We start from the raw sequence: 20,716 nt of genomic DNA on the forward strand, positions 1-20,716 counted from the left end.
CCCGTCTCGGCCTCCCAAAGTGCTGGGATTACAGGCTTGAGCCACCGCGCCCGGCTATCACAAATTCTTAAACCAGTTCTCACACTTCTCTACCAATTGAAAAATAATGGCAAATCTGGTAACAGTTCAGCTCAGCTTTCTTTTTTGAGATGGTGTCTCACTCTGTGACCCAGGCTGGAGTGCAGTGGCATGATCTCAGCTCATTCCAGCCTCCGCCTGGCAGGTTCAAGTGATTCGCCTGCCTCAGCCTCCCGAGTAGCTGGTATCACAGGCGGGCGCCACCATGCCTGGCTAATTTTTGTATTTTTAGTAGAGACAGGGTTTCACCATGTTGGTCAGGTTGGTCTTGAACTCCTGATCTCAGGTGATCCTCCCTCCTCAGCCTCCCAACGTGCTGGGATTATAGGCATGAGCCACCGCACCCAGCCTCAGGTTTCTTTATAAAATAAAAAGAATAATAAGCTTGGATAAATTATTGCATCACCTTAATGCTTAATGGAACTGTGAAATTTGCTTTTCTTTGATCTTTATAACACACATTCTTACTTCTTGTTCTCCTATTCTGATGAGAAATATCATAGCTGTTCATATAAAATTTGGACTCGAGGGTATATACAGAGAAAACTCTGTATTATACTTTCAAAGCCAGAGAGGTCACAGAATAGAACTGAATTTTAAATAAAATGATGAAGAATTTGTCTGAGAATTGTATTTAAGTGAATTGGAATATTGCCACTAAAATACTTGATTTTCTCTAAAATTCACATGATTGTTTTTTGCCCCCTCTGGATGTGTTCCAATTTTTTACCCTCATTTTTCTGTCTGAAAAGCTTAAAGTTCTGTCTGCACTCACTAAACTTAGAGTGCTGTGAGCCTCACATGGTGTCTTCCAACCTTGGTCTCCTACTACGTACATCATTTGTGCTCCGTGCATGTCTTTCAGAAAAGCATTTTCTTCTTCTCTCTCTCCAGGATGAAGGTGGGAATTTGTGGTTAAAATTACAATCCCATATGAGCTATTTAGAATTTGAAATGCGGTAGCCTTTGCATACTGACTGTGAATACTCCTATATTAACGTAAAGTTCTGATTTTTATGGCCCAGTTGATTTTCTGTTGCCTTTTGGATTTTACAGATTTTACTTAAGTAATTCCAATGTATTAGTATCATTATTTCTAAATTGCATTAAGGATTGCAGCCGCTAGTGTCTTGCACATGAACATCATAAACTTTCCTTCTCCAGCTATGGAAAGTATGTGACTTTGATTCTAGGAACTGTTATAGCATTTCTTCAGAATATTTCATGAGGCTTTTTAAAGTGTTGAAAATGACAGTAGTCCTATATATACTTGTTTTATTTAAATCTCCAATTAAAATGGTGTACCACACGGAGGCAATAGTGAATACATTTCAAAACCGTGGAAACGTGGTTCCTCCCCACCACCTGCACGTGCTCCATAATAATGATAGTCACATTTATTTAGCGTCTGGGGAATCAAGCAGACACTGGGTTAAGAATATCCGCACATTTAATTATTGAACTATTCGATGAGTTAAGTATTATTTTTCTCATTTTACACGTGGATGCTATCTTAGAGATGTTAAAGAACCTGCCTCAAGTGACAAGGCTAGTTTGTGACTAGTAATATCTCATGCTAAACCCCTATACGTCCCTCTTCAAAGACATAGCATTGTTGCCTCTACTTTTTCTCTGCTCTCTCTTTAACTGTTTAATAATTGATGGGCCAGGCGCAGTGGCTCACACCTATAATCCCAATGCTTTAGGAGGCCAAGGCGGGTGGATCACTTGAGCCCAGGAGTTTGAAACCAGCCTGAGCAACATAGAGAAACCCTATCTCTAGAAAATAAAATAGAACAAAAATTAGCCAGGTGTGGTGTCATGCATGTGTGGTCCCAACTACTCAGGGGGCTGAAGTGGGAAGATGGCTTGTGCCCTGGGAGGCAGAGGTTGCAGTGAACTGAGATTGCCCCACTGCACTCCAGCCTGGGCGACAGAGTAAGACTCTGTCTCAAAAAAAGAATTGGATCATAGCTGTGGCAATGCCTGACTTACTTTCTCCTTTGTAATTTTAGTGCATTGACATTTGTTTCAACAGTTTTCTCTTTAAATGTCTGAATTAATCATGTGGACATTAGGGTCAAAGAATCATTACTGATTCAGGATTCATTTGCGACCTTTCTACCCTCTGTAAACTTCTAATTTCAGCAGCCATGTGGTTCTGGGTAACCAGGTGATCTATTTTGCCTTCCTTCCTATGTTTCAGTGGGAAAGAAAACTATTATAAAATAGTTTTTTTGATTTATTGTCATGAACAAACATTTAGAATCAGGTGGATCCAGTGCAAATGTTGGCTTTATGGCAGAAACTTTCATTGGACAGTAATAATCTGTCAAATGCGATTAATGGCATCTTTCTCATAGAGTTATGGAGAGGATTAGGGTGCAAGAAAACTTGCATAAATAACCTAGCATTCTGCCTACTTGGAACAGCATGCGTGCTTCTCACATCCATCTTCATTTTCTTTTAGGTAAATCCTCACCTTCCCTAGATTTTCTATTGTCCTCTTTAAAAATATTTTTAAATGATACTTGGATCTTTGGAGTTTGAACTAATATTCTCAAGATAACTTTTACTTTAAAAAATGAAAGAAGGAAAAGAAAAAGTTATAGCGGTAGCCATGAACTGCCTCGTTTTACTGCATGGGAAGAAGGGAGTGTAGGCAGCAACAGGCATAAGTAGTCTAATAAATTCCAGGTCCTCATCTTTTATCAGGAGCAACTTAGTCACAGTGAAATGCTTTCTCCATAGACTCCATGCCTTCTGCTGTCATTAGCCATACGGAACACCAATATTATGCCTTCACTTTGGAGAAGCTCAAAACTCTTCTGAAACACATCCCAGGAAATTCTGTACTTTAAAGACTGCTACCCACCAACCCTCATCCCGCCCACCGCAGCTTCAGAAGTCACAGCCTTTCTTTCCCCTTTTACATTATTTTACTTTGTCATTATTAAATCCATTTCTAGGGGACCTTTGACACTGGTTGGTGGAACAACCAAGTCTTAGAAATATTTGGGAGTAGGATTCTAACCAGTAACGTAATAACTATTTCAAACTTGATTTTCATGTGGGTAATCTTTTATTTCATTTGTAATGAAGCAGCACCTTTGAAGTCTAATGAATTGACCCAAAACCAAACGTAAATAAATAAATAAAATGGCTAGTGCTGTGCTACTGAGGACCCAGGCTTACTGTTTCCGAACAGTCCTTCCCCAAAGGAGGGAAAATCTCAGTACTAAGGCACCTAGTGTCATTTTCAGCATGCTTTTTCTCATGAGAAAAAGATGGAAGAAACCACATTCATGGATTTTTTTTTTTTCCTCTCAAATAACTGAGTTGGTTTAAAAATCACGTTGGAGCTTGGGAAAGAAAGTAAAGAACAGGGCACACTTTGTCACCTTATGCAGTGGCCGCTTGAGGAAAGTTTAATTACTCTCTTCAGGTGACACAGATGGAAGTAATCCAATCCAGAAAACACTGGCCCTGAAACACCCAAAGGGATCCCTTGGAAGAATTTTCCTTGGAGCTCAGTGTCCTTGTGGCATGGTTGCGGCTGGGGCATGCGGAGGTGTGTTGTACGTAGCCCTTCTGCCCAAGTGCATGTATCGGAGTTGGGAGAAGAAAACTTCCTGCTTGGGCTGTTAGTTGATCAGTAACTACTTGTTTTATAATGAGAATGCCAAAAAAGTCTGTTAGATGATGGTTGATGTCCCTAAGGAAGCTGTTCTTTTCCTAGGAAAACATATCCTACTTACTGCAGGTCATTGATGAGGGCCAAACATATAATAGTGTATGCCTCATAGCAATTCATGAACCAGGAACTGTTCTTACCAGTTTCCAGGTGAGGGAGCTGCAGCACAGGGAGCTTATATATAATTTGCCCCAGGTTAAGCCTCTTGTGGGAGTGGAGCATGGTGTGAGCCCAGGACTCAAGGCCTGTTCTTTGTTGTTGTTGTTGTTGTTGTTGAGATGGAGTCTTGCTCTGTTTCCCAGGCTGGAGTGCAGTAGTGCCATCTCAGCTCGCTGCAACCTCCACCTTCCAGGTTCAAGCTATTCTCCTGCCTCAGCCTCCTGAGTAACTGGGACTACAGGCACACACCACCACCATGCCTGACTAATTTTTTGAATTTTTAGTAGAGATGGAGTTTCACCACGTTGACCAGGGTGGTTTTGAACTCCTAGCCTCAAGTGATCCGCCTGCTTTGGCCTCCCAAAGTGCTAGGATTACAAGCGTGAGCCACTGCACCCGGCCGAGGGCCTGTTCTTAATTCTGCACACTGCCCATGTTTCTTGATCATCATAAGATTACATACCCCCTGCTGTCTTCCTTTCTTCAAGCTTCGCAAGATGTCCCAGCCTTTCTCCTTTCCTTTTAGATTCTTCTAGTTTGTTATCAATATTCAGTCCATTTCCACAGAAGCTTTGATACTGCCCAGTGGAACCAGTCTCAGAAATACTTTATTTTCAACAGAAAAAAAGACCTTAATCACTGGGATGGGTCCTTGCAAGAGGCAGGTGCTGCCTGTTGTCTTTTTAACCAATTAGTGAAAACAGTTGCAGGCTTCTGATGGGGTGACCCAGAGAGGCTGTTGTAAGCTTTGCTTTGGCAGAGGAACGCCACAGCATGAAGGCAGGGAAAGTGCTACAAAACTAGAAGTTTAAGGGTATGTCTGGCTTTGTCTTTCGTTTGGCCTTACATTCCTGTGAATTAGGTAGAAGCAAGGTGTTGTCTCCATTTCAGAGATGCAGAAAATGAGCATAACGAAGATGCTGTTGAGGAAGAAGGTAAGACCCCACAGCATAGCAGCAGGGTGATGTGATGTGGGTGAACAGGAGATGGGATGCCTTTTTTCCCATCTGGGTGCTGCACTTGAGCAGTATGAACTGGTACCAGTTGTTTAGCTTTCCTTGACCTCAAATGTCTTCGCCTTTAAAACTAAAGGTCAAGCCAGGCCGGGAGCAGTGGCTAACGCCTGTAGTCCCAGTACATTGTGGGGCCAAGGCAGGCAGATTACTTGAAGCCAGGAGTTTGAGACCAGCCTGGGCAACATGGTGAAACCCCGTCTCTATAAAAAATACAAAAATTAGCCGGGCGTGGTGACACTCACCTATAATCCCAGGTGCTCAGGAGGCTGAGGTGGGAGAATCATTTGAGCAAGGGAGGTCAAGGCTGCGTGAGCAGTGATTGTGCCACTGTACTTCAGCCTGGGTAACGGAGCGAGACCCTGTCTCAAGAAATAAATAAATAAAGCCAAGCTAGATAATTTCTAATATTTCTGAGGTCCCATTCAACCTTCCAGCAACTTGATTCTACCCAAATTATTCCATACTCTTGTACTTCTTTTCTACAACACCTCATTTTACAGACATTTTTTGACTCCTTGTGATGTTACAATTTTCTCAGCTCTCCCCTTTTGTCCAAGATGCCATTTGTTGAATTAAAACACACTTCCTGAACCAAAAATCCAGGTCTTCACCCATTAACCCACCCATATCTTTATTCAGAACTTATTTTTCCCAGTCCATTGCTCTTAACTTTTTTCACCTGCAGAAATAGTTTCCCCACTCTTATTTACCCTTACTAAGTTTAACTCCTTTCTACTTCTTGTTTCAAACAGTTTTCACATGAAGCTTATTTGAACTACTTAGGGAAGTGAGAAGCGATTTGCCATTAAAATCAGGCCCAGAACTTGAAATAAGTTGGACGAGGAAAATCATGACAATTAAGTAGCCTAAGAGTGAAATGCGATCCTGTTTACTTTACTTTCACCTTACCTTTCTGAAGTCTGATGAGAATGTGGGGGTGAATTATCCAAACTGAATAATCACGAGACGTGCTATGAAGAATAAGGGGGCCCTTAGGAAGTTTCTTCCACACAGTGTCCAATTTTTGCAAAATGAAATTAAAAAATTTTTATTGCTGATTTCCTAATATTAGGAAAGTCAAGGAGCTGAGCTCTACTGCCTGTAGGAGATAATGTGCCTTTTGTTGCAATTGTTCTTATCTCACTAGGTATCCACTTATTAGACTGATGTTCTGTGTGTTTTTTTTTTTTTTGAAGATGGAGTCTTGCTCTGTTGCCCAGGCTGGAGTGCAGGGGGATGCATCTCGGCTCTCTGCAATCTCCACCTCATGGGTTCCAGTGATTCTCCTCCCTCAGCCTCCCAAGTAGATGGGATTACAGGTGCCCACCACCATGCCTGTCTAATTTTTATATTTTTAGTAGAGACAAGATTTCGCCGTGTTGGCCAGGCTGGTCTTCAACTCCTGACCTCAGGTAGTCCGCCTGCCTCGGCCTCCCAAAGTGCTGAGATTACAGGTGTGAGCTTCTGTACCCAGCCTAGACTGATATTCTTTTTGCCATGAGGTACAACTGGCTCCAGCTTCAATCTTTGTACAGCTGAGAGGACGGTGAGATGGGAGAAACGTGAAGAATTCACTGCTAGTAAATTCTGCAAAAGTACTATGCTCACATTTTTAAGTACCTAGGTACTGATTGTTTTTAACGAAGAGTTATAATGGAATATCATGTCGGTCAAATGCTATCTATTTTTCATGTGTCCTTTGACTTAGAGTTGTCCCTCCATCTACTTGGAAGATTGATCACCCATATACCCAAATCCTCTCATACCTAGGTCCCACAGTAGGCTCTGGGAATCCACTTACAGGAAAAGTTGAAAAGTTAACCCTTCATCTATGCAGGTTTCACATCCCATGAAGACTGCATTTTCCATCTTCTTTTGGTTGAAAACACAGGTGAACCCATAGAGTTCAAACCTGTGTTGTCTGAGGTGGATCACTTTTAATCTGGTACAGATTACTTTTTGTAGATTTTTCCCCATGTTATGCAGAAGAAAAGAATGGTCATCCCCAGTATAAGGTTGCTTTTTTGTTTGTGTGTGTGTGTGTTTTTTTGGTGAAAATCATTTTTGCACAGATGTGGCAGTTAGAGAGTTAATGTGCCTTGAGGTTAGGACAAAAGAGAGTCAGTTGAGGTAGTAGCAGGTTTTAAAGAAAGAAAGCCTTTGCTTCCACTGGTTTTGCGTAGTAAGTGCTTATTTCGGCACATAAGTAGATATTGAGATAATGTCCAAGAAAAGTGATTATTTCCCTTCCTGAAAATGTGAAAGCTTTAAAGAGATTCATTTTTCAAGACCAATTTAGATTGAATTTGTAGGTTGCTTATTTGAATATTATAATCTGAAGCACTCTTATTCCCTGAGTGACCAGCAGTGGTAGCATTTCTTATGGTCATGAGAACCAGTGACTTGAAAGAGTGTTCAAAAGATCTCTTTGAATTACCGTGCTTCTCTTACTCGTGTTCATATTTAGATGGTCACTGCTGGCTTTCATTCAGAATTGTTTTAGGTCCAGCTATTACTATTAGACTGAACCTGGGGGATAAAGTCCTTGGTTACAGTCTATAAACAGAGTCTCCTCTTTCTGAATAGATATCTCCAACTTAACTACACATTTCATGGAGGTGGAAGGCAGGGGTGTCTTCATTCTTATGTCCTCACAGCCTCATTCATTGTTGGTGTTCGTTAATGACATTGGATGAAGAAATCTTTTTAATAGAAGTCATGCTTCATAAATGAAGGAGAATGGTAGGGGCAAACTGGAAAACCTTGATATGTTTGAGCCCAGGGGATTCTGTGTCTCTTCTGTGGTAGGTGGATAGGCTTGATTTTTCTTTTCTCGCTCTTCCTCTATTTTTTTTTTTTTAAGAAAACTTGTAAATTTTCCCCTGAGTTATGCAAAAGAAAAGAATGGTCATCCTCAGTATAAGGTTGTTTTATTTATTTATTTATTTATTTATTTATTTATTTATTTTTGGTGAATTTCGTCTTCTGTGTCATTTAAGAGGATAAAGTATACCTCACATCCCAGTTAAAGACCACTGATGAACTGGGCTGAAACCTTTGCACCTCAAGACTTAGCTGTGTGTGGTCTTCTATTAGGGAAGAAAGTGGAGCTCTGGGCTTGAGAAGAGTGGTTGGTTGAGAGTGTGGATGCTGGAGCCTGACTGCATGGATTCAAATTATACTTCCACCGTCCACCGTTCCTGTGGACTGTCAAGCCATTTAATCTTTCTGTGCCTCAGTTTTCTAGCAGGAAAAGGAGAATAATAATAACAATTCACAATATGGTTGTTATCTGTATTAAATGAGTTAATATGTGTGGAGCACCTAAAACTGTGCTTGGCACATGGTCAGCCCTTAAATAGTAGATGATGTTATTCTCCACTTACTGGCTGTGTAAGTTTGGCAAGTTACCTTCTCTAGCTATAGTTGCTTACCTTTAAAAATGAGCCTAATAATACCTTACTTACCTAGAGCCAAGGGAATGAAATCAAATAATCTCCTGGGACCAAAGACTTGACCCACTTTCCGTGGAATTGTGTTGGCATTTGTGAGTATTGAGGGAATACTGAAACCTTATAATTCTGCTCCATGCCATGGTGCAGAAGGGTCAATAACCCCTTCCAGCATCTGTTATATTTTGCCCAAATCTATAGAGGGGCCTGGAAGCTTATTCCAGAAATCAAGAATTAGTTATGTCTGAGAAAACTGAGTCTTTTCAGTTCATAAAAACAAAAAGACCAAATACGTGCAATCTCCCACTGCCCCCTGCCATGTTAGAATTGGATGATCTGCATTGCTCGTAAGAAGACTGATCTTAGGCCAGACGCAGTGGCTCACGCCTGTAATCCCAGCACTTTGGGAGGCCCAGGTGGGTGGATCACCTGAGGCTGGGAGTTCGAGACCAGCCTGACCAACATGGAGAAACCCTGTCTCTACTAAAAATACAAAATTAGCCAGGTGTGGTGGCACATGCCTGTAATCCCAGCTACTTGGGAGGCTGAGGCAGAAGAATCACTTGAACCTGGGAGGCAGGGGTTGCGATGAGCAGAGATAGCACCGTTGCACTAGAGCCTGGGCAGGAAGAGCAAAACTCTGTCTCAAAAAAAAAAAAAAAAAAAAAGACTGATCTTATGATCTGTTGTTGTGATGATTTCTTCTTTCTACAGCCTTGAAGAAGCAGATGTCTGATTTTAATCAATGGGTATTTCCTCTAGACAAGAAGCTTGTTCTGTGACTTAAAAGACACCACTGAATTTTTCTGCAGTGTCCCGATGGCTTTTTGATTAAGTGTGCCTCAGTTAATAATCCCCAAAAATACTATGATCAGGAGCAAACAGAGAAGTACCTGTTTAAAACACAAGATCAAATCAAGATTTAGAAAGTGTTTTACTTTCCCTTGGTGGTTGGTGGGATGCAGTGATACGTTTTTATCTGTGTGAGCGTTCCTTTTGAATACGTTGCTAGAAATGTGTTTTTGAATCAGAATTTCTCAGTATTAATACTTAGATTGTTTTTAGTACTGAAGAACATGGCTCAAGTTACCGGTATGTGACATGTAGCCACCCCTTCTTGCAGATAAAGCAAGACTGTCATTTTCCTTATGGCTACCATTTCCATTTTGCAGAAGGAATTCCTGTTTGTGTTTAACACTTGACCGCAGTCGTCTTGGACCTTTGCTCAAAGAGAGATGGCAATTACTGTTAAGCCAGTTTGACTTGCCTCTCCATCCAGAACAGTGTCCTGTCCATCCCAGGCACTGATTGCATGCCTGCTGAGTGGGACTGGATTTGAAAAATGCTGAGCCCTTCAGGTAGACAGGCAGCTGTCCCAAGAGGCAGCTATGCAGCTAGGAAACAGGGCTGCAGTTTTTACCCCCATTCTTTGGTGCCAGCTTCCCAGCATATGAATAGCGTGGTAGAAGCTACCCTGGGCTGATGTTTGGAGGTTGTTTTGTCTGTCCTGTTTTTGTTCGGGCAAATTGGGTCTGTGATAGAGATCTGACTGATAGAGACTTTTCACATGTTTTGCCCTTTAGGGGGATGCGGATCCTTGGGGATCTTTGCATTGTTTTGTCTAATAGGGTCAGTTGTGTGTTACACTGTGTCATGCCGGGTTTCATTTAGTTGGCTGGGACACCAAAGGGGAAAGGGGTGTCCTGCTGCTGCCCGGGTTTCTAAGGAAGCCGGGAAGTCACAGCTGCTGAGCAGAAAGAAGCCTGCGGTTGACACAGGGAGTGTAGAGGGTAATCATTCCTGCCGAGCCGGGGCTGTTTACTCTGCCACCGTGTTGCTGGTGGACGCTGGGTGTGGTGGGCGTGCTTGCCTAGTACCTGTTTGTAGAGCACTGAGACAGCCAGGGCAGAGCTAAAACAGCAGTCATCTGAAACCAGTCGTGTGGGTTTTCCCTCACGGGCTTCAGCAGCTAAAATCTGCATTCCAGATGAAACCTGCAGGGAAGCGGAAGAAAGCACTTAAAAAAAAAAAAGCTTAAAGGGCAGTAAATTAACTGCTTTGAGAGTTCTAGGCACTTTTGAGATGATCTATTGCTTTCTTTAATTCGTTTCCTTGATTGCTGCATTGTAAGTGGCTGCTGATCTGGGTGTATGCTAGTTTTTTGGCCTGGATGCCCCAGGCCTCTCTGATCATAATCCAGATGAAAAAGAAGGCCTGTGTCAGAAGTATTTCAGTCATTTTCTGCTGATTTACTTCTGATTCCCTTAGGCTTCTCCGGGCAGTGGCTTAAGTTCCTTCAGAATCAGGCTGCCGGCTCAGCACTTTCAGAAGCCTTCACTTGCTCACCAATGAGGAAGTTGAATGCCACCAGGAGAACTGCCGGCCTGGGGCGGAGCTCCTCGTGAAGTCCTGGGCTGGAATTACAGGGCAGGCTGACTTTCCCTATGACAAAAAGGCTTTTGTCCCCGGGAATAAATACGGAAGTTTCAGAAGAGCAGCGTCCCGGGTCCGTGTGTAGTAAGGTGCGCGGTCTCGGCTGCTTCTGGGCTTAGACTCCACGGACTTTTCCCAGTTGCCCTGGCGTACCATCATCGCACAAACCGGAAGGAGGGCGCAGTGACTTGAAAGAGACCAAGTGTGTTTGCTGTGCGGCTGACAGCCTAACTCCCGGTTCCCATTGCTCTCTGTCCTGTGAATTAAGAGCAGATGGAGTGGATAAACTGAGAGAGCGGGAGAAGGTAACGCAAGTCAGAACTTCCACCAAGGGCATTACTGAGACATGGAGAACGTTGATAATTCCCTGGATGGCAGTGATGTCTCAGAACCCGCAAAACCTGAAGCCGGACTTGAAGTGGCTCAGTCGATCCTGAGTAAGTTCTCTATGAAATCCCTGTTTGGGTTTACGAGTAAGCTGGAATCTGTGAATCCAGAAGAGGAAGATGCTGTGCTGAAAGCATTCCACAGTTTAGACGCGGATCCCACATCTCAGCAGGATGATCCCAGCAATGGCTTGGATCCACGGGAAGCAGAGTCTCAGGTTTCACCTGACCTCGGAAATGATGAGAAAACTGCAAGGGTGGAGACAGAATCAGAGGAAAGTCAGAGAAAAGAAGCAGGGACATCTCTCCTTGCTCAAGAGCTGCTTCCCCTCTCTACTTGGAAAGGGACAGAGGACGATGTCCTTTGTGTTCGTGGGACCCTCGTGCACACCACCAGTGATTCCGACTCCGATGATGGTGGCCAGGAGCCAGAGGAGGGAAGCAGCACCCATGGCCCAAAGTCCCCTAGTGTTGTTTTATCTGAGCCATCTCAGGAGTCCCAGGAAAACCCAGGAGGTTTCAGGGAAGATACTGTCACTGGGGAGATGAATGGTGCAGAGCTCTGTGCAGAAGATCCTCAGAGGATTCCACCTGAGATAAGCAGCAGACTGGAAGCTGGCAATGGTGGTCTTCAGACAGAGTATCGCCCCAGCCAGGGCCAGGTGGGAGAAGAAGGGTCCCGAGTCCTACCTGCAGTAACAAGCCAGAATTCGAGTGCTGGTGTCACTGAGAGTGCCTCTTCTAAAAAAGAAACCTCTGGAGAGAAGTCATTCCAACTTCCAGCTTTTTTCAGTGGGCTTCGTGTGCTGAAGAAGGGGGCTACCGCTGAGGGGGGAGAGACCATCACTGAAATTAAACCGAAGGATGGGGACTTAGCTTTGCTCAAATTGACCCAACCTGTGCAGAAGTCCTTAGTGCAGGCAGGGCCACAGACAGTGAAGAGTGAGGAGAAAGCAGCTGAGCCGAAGGCCACTCCCACTCTCCTAGAGCAGCTCTCTCTGCTGCTCAACATTGACATACCCAAAACTGAACCGAAGGGAGCAGACCCTGAGTCACCCAGGAGACAAGAGATGGGCTGCAACGCGGATCAAGAGAGCCAGAGCGGCCCTGGAGTAGCCCCAACCCAGGGTGGTGAGATCAAGCCAAAGCCACCAGAGACGGCCCTGGAGGCTTTTAAAGCCTTATTCATCCGGCCCCCCAGAAAGGGAACCACAGCCGACACCTCTGAGCTGGAAGCTCTCAAGCGCAAGATGAGACATGAGAAGGAGTCGCTAAGAGCTGTGTTTGAACGTTCCAAGTCAAAGCCAGCGGATGGCCCCGCTGATTCCAAAAGTGTATGTAGAATTGGGTTTTGCATTTTAATATAAAATATGGTGCGGCTGTATTTCTTTCCAGGTTTCCTCCCAAAGTGAATTCTAGTTGCCTGCTAGTGATTCTTTTAGGTGGAAAAGGATTATAGTCAAATTATGTTGTCCTGTAAGGAGTACGGAGTTAGCCGGAAGTGCTTTTCATGGTTCCTGATTTTTATCTGGAATATTACAAGAGGGATATACATAAAGATGTGCAGGTAGGAAAAGGGTAACTGTCACTGTGAGTTTAAATGTTGATGGTAAATGCACTGATAAAACTAAGTAGCATGAGGAAGTGATGCAAGATGGAAGTATAGCCCAAGTTTACAGGGTTTCCTCACCACTTAATTATACCTCCGCAGAAACTGTATCATTTCTTTGAAAGTCTACCATTTGGCAGAATAGGTGTTCGTGGTGTGATTAGAGTGTTCCACATTGAATGGAAGGCTTCCAGATTGAGCACTGGATTTAGAATGAGACCTGGGTTTTTATTCTACTTCTGCCATTTACTGGCTGGGTAACCTTAATAATCTCCAAGCCTCAATCTCCTCATGTGCAAAATGAGGAAAATAAAATGGGTATATGGTTGTTACGAGAGTTAAACAAAGGCAGTGCATGAGAAGCATCTAATTAATGGAAGCTGTTATTACTCAAAGAAAACTAACTCAGGTAATTTCTAAAAATGAGCGAGTACCTGTCCAGTAGATCTTAAACGATCGTAAGAACAATAAATAGAATTTCTTGCTTAATATCAGTTCAGTGTATGATTATTGTTCCTTTTATATATTTAAAATATTCAGTTAGAATGTTAAAAATGAAAGTCTTTGGCAAAATTTCTCAGATTGCAGTTAAAAAACCGAGCACAATGTAGCATTCTCCTAGTTGTAAAAATCAACCCATAGAAAAATGACTGGAATATGAAGGTAATCTCATTCATTCGTTTATAGGAAGAAAAGGAAATTTAGCAGTGTGGAATGTTTGAAAAAGTGTGTCTTGGTCTAGCACTGATGTTCATGAAGTTAGTGTTTATGTTAAATAATCCTGGAGTCTGGGATACATTTGTAAACATTCCTATAAATGTACTTCGCTGTAGTACCTTGATGTCTGTATCTTCAGGTCAAAGTATATTTGTGCTTTTTGAAATTAATAAAAATCATCTTTTAAGGGTTGTGTGATACATACTTAGCCTCGAGGATTTTTTCGTTGTTTCAAATGTTCACCTCAACTGATCATGTTATACTTCTGGAAAAGGGTCACACTATGGAAAGATATCTCAGTTACAGTGAAGGAGAGCAATGTGCAACTGGCCATTAAAATTAACTTCAGAATTAGGGTTAGCATGTCATTTTTCAGGAATTAATTGGCTCTGACTACATTTCACTTCTTATTTGCCTGCTCTTTCCACAGCCTGACCACAGCCCGACTGAGCAGGATGACAGGACTCCTGGCAGACTTCAAGCTGTCTGGCCACCCCCAAAGACAAAAGACACAGAAGAAAAAGTGGGACTGAAGTACACTGAAGCAGGTAATGTGAAAAGAAGCTAGGGACCCAGAAATGAATCTCTTCCTGCAATGGCTTTTAGTTCTAGCTTAGTTGACTCTCAGAATCTGGGGTTTTGTTTCATTATAAAATGTAATGCTGAAGGCTCTCTTTTTGGTTTTGGTGTTAAAGTGAACCTTTGCACGCTTATTGTTAACGAGCCTCTGAAAGCTGAAAGATGAATGCAGTGGAATGAATGAAAGGGGGCATGTGTGTGAAGCAGGAGAACCTTGGGGGACCTGATGGAGAAGGCAGATTGCAAATCCCTCAGGAAGCCGGTGGTTGGTCCTCATACAATTTTGTGAGCTGGCAGTGTTGCTAGAAGAGGCAGAGCATGGTTCTCTAAAGCTGTAATCTGATTTGTTGTTTGTCTTTGAGTAATGCTTTGGAGATAAAGGAACCTTGTGCAGAGTGAATGTACAGATACCATATCAGTTACTCGTTCACTTTTGTGAGACAAAGCTTTATTTAATGCATGGCCAACTTTAAAGCAACCTAACTCTCTGGAAACCTGCTTAGGAACTTTACTTGAATTTATTTAAATGAAATGGGAATCTAGATATGGTTACTATTTAAGTGAAAGTTTCACATGAACTGTAAAATGACACCAAAGCATTAGAGGATGGGTATATGAGATATTAAGAATTGCATATGTGTGTATATATCCCTGAAACCTCTTTGCCTTCTTCCTGATATTTAGAGATTACCTATACATGGCTTATAGTTGTTGTTTTTATTAGGGGTGTGTGTGTATTAAGGTCTGTCTGTCTATCCGGTTATAGAAAAACGCTTTTTCCCGTTCCTTTCATTGATAGATATGAACAGATCAAAGTTGGGTGGTTCGGTAGGTTTTCCCATAATATCAGATTACTCCAGTGATTGAGAACACACTGGCAGTGGAATCTTGAGATCATCTCTAGCTTTCATTTACACAGTTGCTGCTTATGACTCTGCAGGGCATTGGTTACTTCACAGCATTTTCTTTCTGTGGTGTTTGACTTCCAGGATGAAAACTCATATCCTTGATGAAAATATGGATAGTGATTTAAGTCTTCTTGCCCACATTTGATTTTCCAAAAATCATAATTGTATAAAAGTGAATAGCACACGGGTGGAAAATGATTGTTTCCTCTAAGCAGAGCAATTCAGACACAGCGGTAAAGAAAGCATAAGGATGTTCTAGGTAATTGAAGCACAGAAGTAGCATAGGGCTGAACTTCTGTTTAACCCAAACTTGAATGGAAAATTTCCTAAACAACGTTAGGTCACTTTTTTCCTTTTGCTTTGTTTAGTCCAAATGCACTTAACTTTGTTTTCTCTAGGGTAATTACGTATATGACTGTCTGAATGAGGGTTGTACGAATCAGGAATCAGCTGGCACTCAAATGGAGTGATTTGAGGAGAGTTTATTAGAGACCTGTCACAAAGGTACAGACGGGGTTTAGGAAAAGCAGTAAGAGAGCGCTACTCTGGGGCTAGTACCAAGAACAAGCTTTTACCACACCCAGGCCTGAAGGGGCAAGAGTAGGAGTGGCTATCGGAAGCTGGAACTTAAGAGGGAGGCTAAGTGGTGTGGAGACAACTGCTGGGCAGGACCTGCAGCCCTCAGCCGGGAGGTGCCGCCGGTCCGTAGTGACATGCCAGGCTGGATGCTGAGGGCAGACAGCCTGATCTCTTCTCATCCCACTCTCTGGTCCCCCACCGTCATTCCCATTGGCCAAACCCAAAGAGAAGTCAGCAGACCGGGAGCACTTAAGCCTATCATTTCAGGCCTGTCAGTGGGGCCCAGAAAGGGCGCACACCTGGAGAGGTAGGCAGGAGATCTCCTCCACAGTTACACTGCCACCACGAGCGCCCGGCAGGCCCTGGGCACACGCAGGAGATCTCCTGCACAGTTACACTGCCACCGTGAGCGCCCGGCAGGCCCTGGGCGCACGCAGGAGATCTCCTGCACAGTTACACTGCCAGAGCGCCCGGCAGGCCCTGGGCACACGCAGGAGATCTCCTGCACAGTTACACTGCCACCGTGAGCGCCCGGCAGGCCCTGGGCGCACGCAGGAGATCTCCTGCACAGTTACACTGCCACCGTGAGCGCCCGGCAGGCCCTGGGCGGACAGGCTTCTCAAGCCCTCCTGGAGAAGAATCTGCACACACGTGCTGGTGTTGTCATACCGCACGACACGGGATTTCAGTACAAGGGCACAAAGACAAACTTCCGTTTTTATCATCCTGTGGGAGGGTTATATTTTCTAGTGTAATCAGTTCATAGAAAATGTGACGGCTATTATTTAGAGGCTTGCTCTGTAGATTCCTCCTTCATCTTAATATGAAGGGTTTGTTTACTGATCTCAGAAAATCTCTCATAGGGTTTTAAATGTTCCCCTACATTACAAAATAAAATAAAACTTGAAGATACACAGAAAAGTCGTGAAGCAAAAGAAACTTTCTATGATTCTATTTCAGAGAAACTGTTGTCAATATTTTGAAACATGATAGGCCTATGTGAATTTAATACTGAAACATAAAAATTTGAATCATTATAGACTACTTTTTTATTTAAACTCTTCAAATGATTTTTACTAATTATAAAAATTTATTTCAGTTATACATGATGTGTTATAAATAATAGTACTGTAAGTCTTTGTGTAGAAGTATTTTATCTTAGGATAAATGCTGACAGGTAGAATTGCTGTACATAAGAGTATACGCCTTTCTAAGGTTTCCGATGTATATTACCATGTTGCCATAGTTGTTTTTTCTTACTAAATACCTATCCCTGAGAATTACCATTTTGAAACTGTTATTTTACTTTTTATCACTTGTTTTTAATTTTACTGTATTTTGTGTTGTGTGGAAGTTTTAAATATTTACATAATCAAATCTATCCTTTCATTATACAATTTCTGATTCTTCTTTTAGCTTAAAAGACTTTCTAATCTAAGTTTACCAATGTTTTCATATTTCTTGAAAGATTTCCTTCTTCTTTTTTTCTCTCCTTCCATCACTCCATTTCATATGAAAAATTTAATTTGGTATACAGTCTGAGCTAGAGATCAAAGACAACTTTTTTTCTAAATTGCTAATTAGTTCTATAGCAGACTTTTATTTCCCCCAAATTTGTTTAGGACTGTTGGGGGCTTTCTGTTGTCTTTGATATGTTTGTATATTATGCCCTCTCTTACTGTAGCATTACAATACATCTCAGAATCTGACGGTTCCATTTCTTTTGCATACTTTTAAAAAATGTTTTTGGGTTTCCTTATATGTTCATCCTTCTAGAAAAACAAAATTTTTATTCGAATTGTATTAAATTTATAAATCAGTGTGAGGTAGGAATGAGAATTCTTAGTATCTTCACCAAGAGCATGTCTTATAAAACTACTCCAAGTTTCTTGACATTCAGTAAATTAAATATATAGTATCTATTTACATATAAATATATAGTTGTGTATACGTATATATCTTGTATTTTTTTCTAAATATCTTCCCTGGCATATCTTTTCAAAGACAAATACATGGTATGGATTTGCTTCTTGTGATTTGTTTTCTTTAGAAGTCTAATGTGCTCATAAGCCTCTAGTGACTCGAGCATGCTAGCTTTATTGCAGGTGATTTTCTCCCCAGGGCCAGGGCTTGACTGGGTGAAGGACACATTTGGACTGACCTGTGGTACCTTCCCTCAGTTTTACCGGGGTTAGTTCTTCTTCATATTTTTAGACTCCTTTAAAATCTAGCAGTGATAGAAAGCCACAGAAGAAAACATGACACCGAATTTAGCATATATTTTAGACCCTCCACCCCACCCCACAGCTATCTGTGGACAGCTCGAGGTTCAGAGGAAGAACCTGTTCCAAACACTCAACCCAAAGCTGGGCTTCCTTTCGCCTGCATCTCCTATTTTGTATTATGAAAGACTGCCTGAAATTTCTCACTATTAAGAAATTTAAAAAATACATTGTCATGATGTACATCTCAAAATCCTCAGGGGAAGTGAGGTTAATGCTTTTGGAATTAAAATGATACCATTTAGGGAACTGTCAGTGACTGAATTGCTCACAGAATGAGAAAGAAACAAGTTTGAAGAAAAACACTCATGCTTTCTGAATTGAATTGTGCATATGTGGTTTCTCTGTCAGCGTGCATCTGGAAAAGCTTTTCTCTCTACCTGCAGCATCTCAGAGCTGGCCGGGGGCTGGGGAATGGCAGATGTACTGCCCTGCTGAGTGTGAGGACCATAGCTTTTGTAGAGAAGAGAATTTAGCACAATACATTGTAGTTATTGAAAGTAAGCTAATTGTCCAGACATGTGGCATCTTCAGGAGATACAACTTTCCTCAGAACCTAGGAGCGATTCAGAAACATCCCTATTTAGAGTATTTTAGATTAAATAGAGAAATAACCCATCCCTCAATTTAATAAAGATCCACCTGTTTTCTGGTTTGTTTCTCGTTTGAATTTCCTTCATTATAAAATGAGAGCTGTTTGCCACCCTTCCCGGTAAGTCAGATATCCTTGCTTTACCAGTCAAAGAGAGCTGTAAATACCTCATACTACTTTATTGGCCTACTATAATTTGCGTTTTAATTTCTGCATTCATAGCTAGCGGGCTGCATTAGTCAGCAGTGGATTTTCCTTTAAAGTTATGTGTCCAGACAAATTATCCTGACTTTCTCTTTTACCGTCTGGGGAATGGGTTTGTTCATTGTACTATCTTTCATAGACCCCTATAGCATGCTATCATCACTTACATGGAGTGATTGGATTGTGATAGCCTAGAAATTGGAAGCTGTACAGACTAAAGACCAGAAATGTCTTGCAGTTCTGGGTTGCAGAAAAAGGTTCACTGGGAAACTAGAGGTGAAGTGTATTGTGCTGAGCTTCCGCTTAGTATACGTACATAGCTGGGAGCTGTAGAGAGGAGACTGACTCTCCCAACATAAATGGGAACTAAAGCTTGACTTTTAGGAGAGGAATGGAAAGTGGGGACTGGAGACTCAAGAATCACATATTGTGTTCAAGGAAATATTAGTAAAGATCTTTGGCTCAGGAGAGTGGAAGCAAGAGATTAAAATACAGAGTCTCAGTTTTTAGAATATAAAAAACTGAGAGCTGCAAACAACTTAGGTCATTTAGTTCAACTCATTCATTTTACAGATGACAGTAGTGAGATTACAAATTGCTGAAAGATACACATAACTTATTAATACTCTGTATTGATAAATTATATGTAATAATTATGAGTTGGAATTATAATTTGAAGATAAAGATAGTCTCAAATTGAAGAGTGATGGATTAAACTTTTTTAAAAATCTTTTTGCCAGTATACCAGTATCGAAAGATCCAACAAGGAAATTACATGGGATCAGAAGCCTTTTTTGTGGGAACATAAATTAGTACGGCCATTATGGAAAATGGTATGGAAGTTCCTGGAAACACTAAAAATAGAACTACTACATTACCCAGTAATCACACTTCTGGGCATATATCCAAGGGAACTGAAACCAATATGTAAAAGGGATGACTACACTCCCATGTTCATTGCAGAACTCTTCATAATAGCCAAGACATTAAATCAGTGTAAGTATTCATCAATGGGTAAATGGATAAACCATGATATATATACACAACGGAATACCAATCAGCCTTAAAAGGCCAGGGGGAAATTCTGTCGTTTGTGCCAATGTGGATATGTCAGGAGGACCTTATGCTATGTGAAATAAGCCAGGCACAAGAAAGACAAATGTTGCATGATCGCACTTACATGTGGACTCTAATAAAGTTGAACTCACGGAAGTAGAGAATAAAATGATGGTTATCAGAGGCTGGGGATGTGGGACGGAGGGAATGGAGAGTCATTGATCAAAGGACACAACATTTTAGATAAACAGGAGAAACAGATTTTGTGATCTTTTGAGCACCAGTGTGATTATAGTACAAACTAATGTATTCTATATTTCAAAATAACTAAGAATAAATTTCAAATGTCTCACCATAACAAACTAGAGGCAAAAAAAGGTGATGCATATGTTAATTAGCTTAATTTAATCGTACCACATTGTATGCCTGTGTCGAAACACCACATCATATACCCCGTAAAGGTATACAACTATGATTTGTCAATAAAAAGTTACGCAGGTTATTACAAATTATGGGATCTGAAGTGAGTGGACCTGAACAGTAATGTAGAGCATATGAGGCCATCCTGGCTCACTGGACTCATCTGCAAAAACTCACTTGGTGGTTTCATGCTGTTCTTTTGATTCCTCAAATAGGAATCACAGAAGGGCGTGAATGGTGTTTTTTATGCCATGAGGCATAAGCAATTTCAAGCAAATAAAAATGCTTCTAGTCCGTGGATTCTTGGCAGGTTCAGGTGAGGTGTATTCAGCTACCATTCATTGAGCCACAGTCTGTGTGGTAAAATGCTTGGTGTGTATGTAAATGAAAGTTTTGGGAGGTACATGAACAAACTTTTTCATTTTAAGAGTTGTTATTTCAGGGGTTTGACTGGGTTTTAGAGAAAATAAAACCAGGGCATTCAGTCTACTTTGAGACCTCTTTTGGGAAGATTAGAATGAGGTTGATATGCCATATTCTATACCACATTTT

The 20,716-nt window shown here is 41.7% G+C and overlaps 1 protein-coding gene across 2 annotated transcripts in view; it reads left to right on the forward strand.

Moving 5' to 3' along the window:
• Positions 1-20,716, forward strand: part of FMN1 (formin 1) — a 388,608-nt gene that overhangs the window by 77,199 nt on the left and 290,693 nt on the right. Inside the window, exons 1-2 of one of the 2 annotated variants that reach the window (XM_011989116.1) lie at positions 10,763-12,552; positions 13,975-14,092. In XM_011989116.1, coding sequence (XP_011844506.1) covers positions 11,179-12,552; positions 13,975-14,092 — 1,492 coding nt within the window. In that variant the 5' untranslated portion in view covers positions 10,763-11,178. Of the gene's footprint in view, positions 1-10,762; positions 12,553-13,974; positions 14,093-20,716 lie in introns of those variants that run through there. The other variant, XM_011989115.1, reaches the window with a different exon arrangement.

The sequence above is a fragment of the Mandrillus leucophaeus genome, unplaced genomic scaffold (genome assembly GCF_000951045.1).
Source record: "Mandrillus leucophaeus isolate KB7577 unplaced genomic scaffold, Mleu.le_1.0 Scaffold347, whole genome shotgun sequence".
NCBI classification, from domain to species: Eukaryota; Metazoa; Chordata; class Mammalia; order Primates; family Cercopithecidae; genus Mandrillus; species Mandrillus leucophaeus.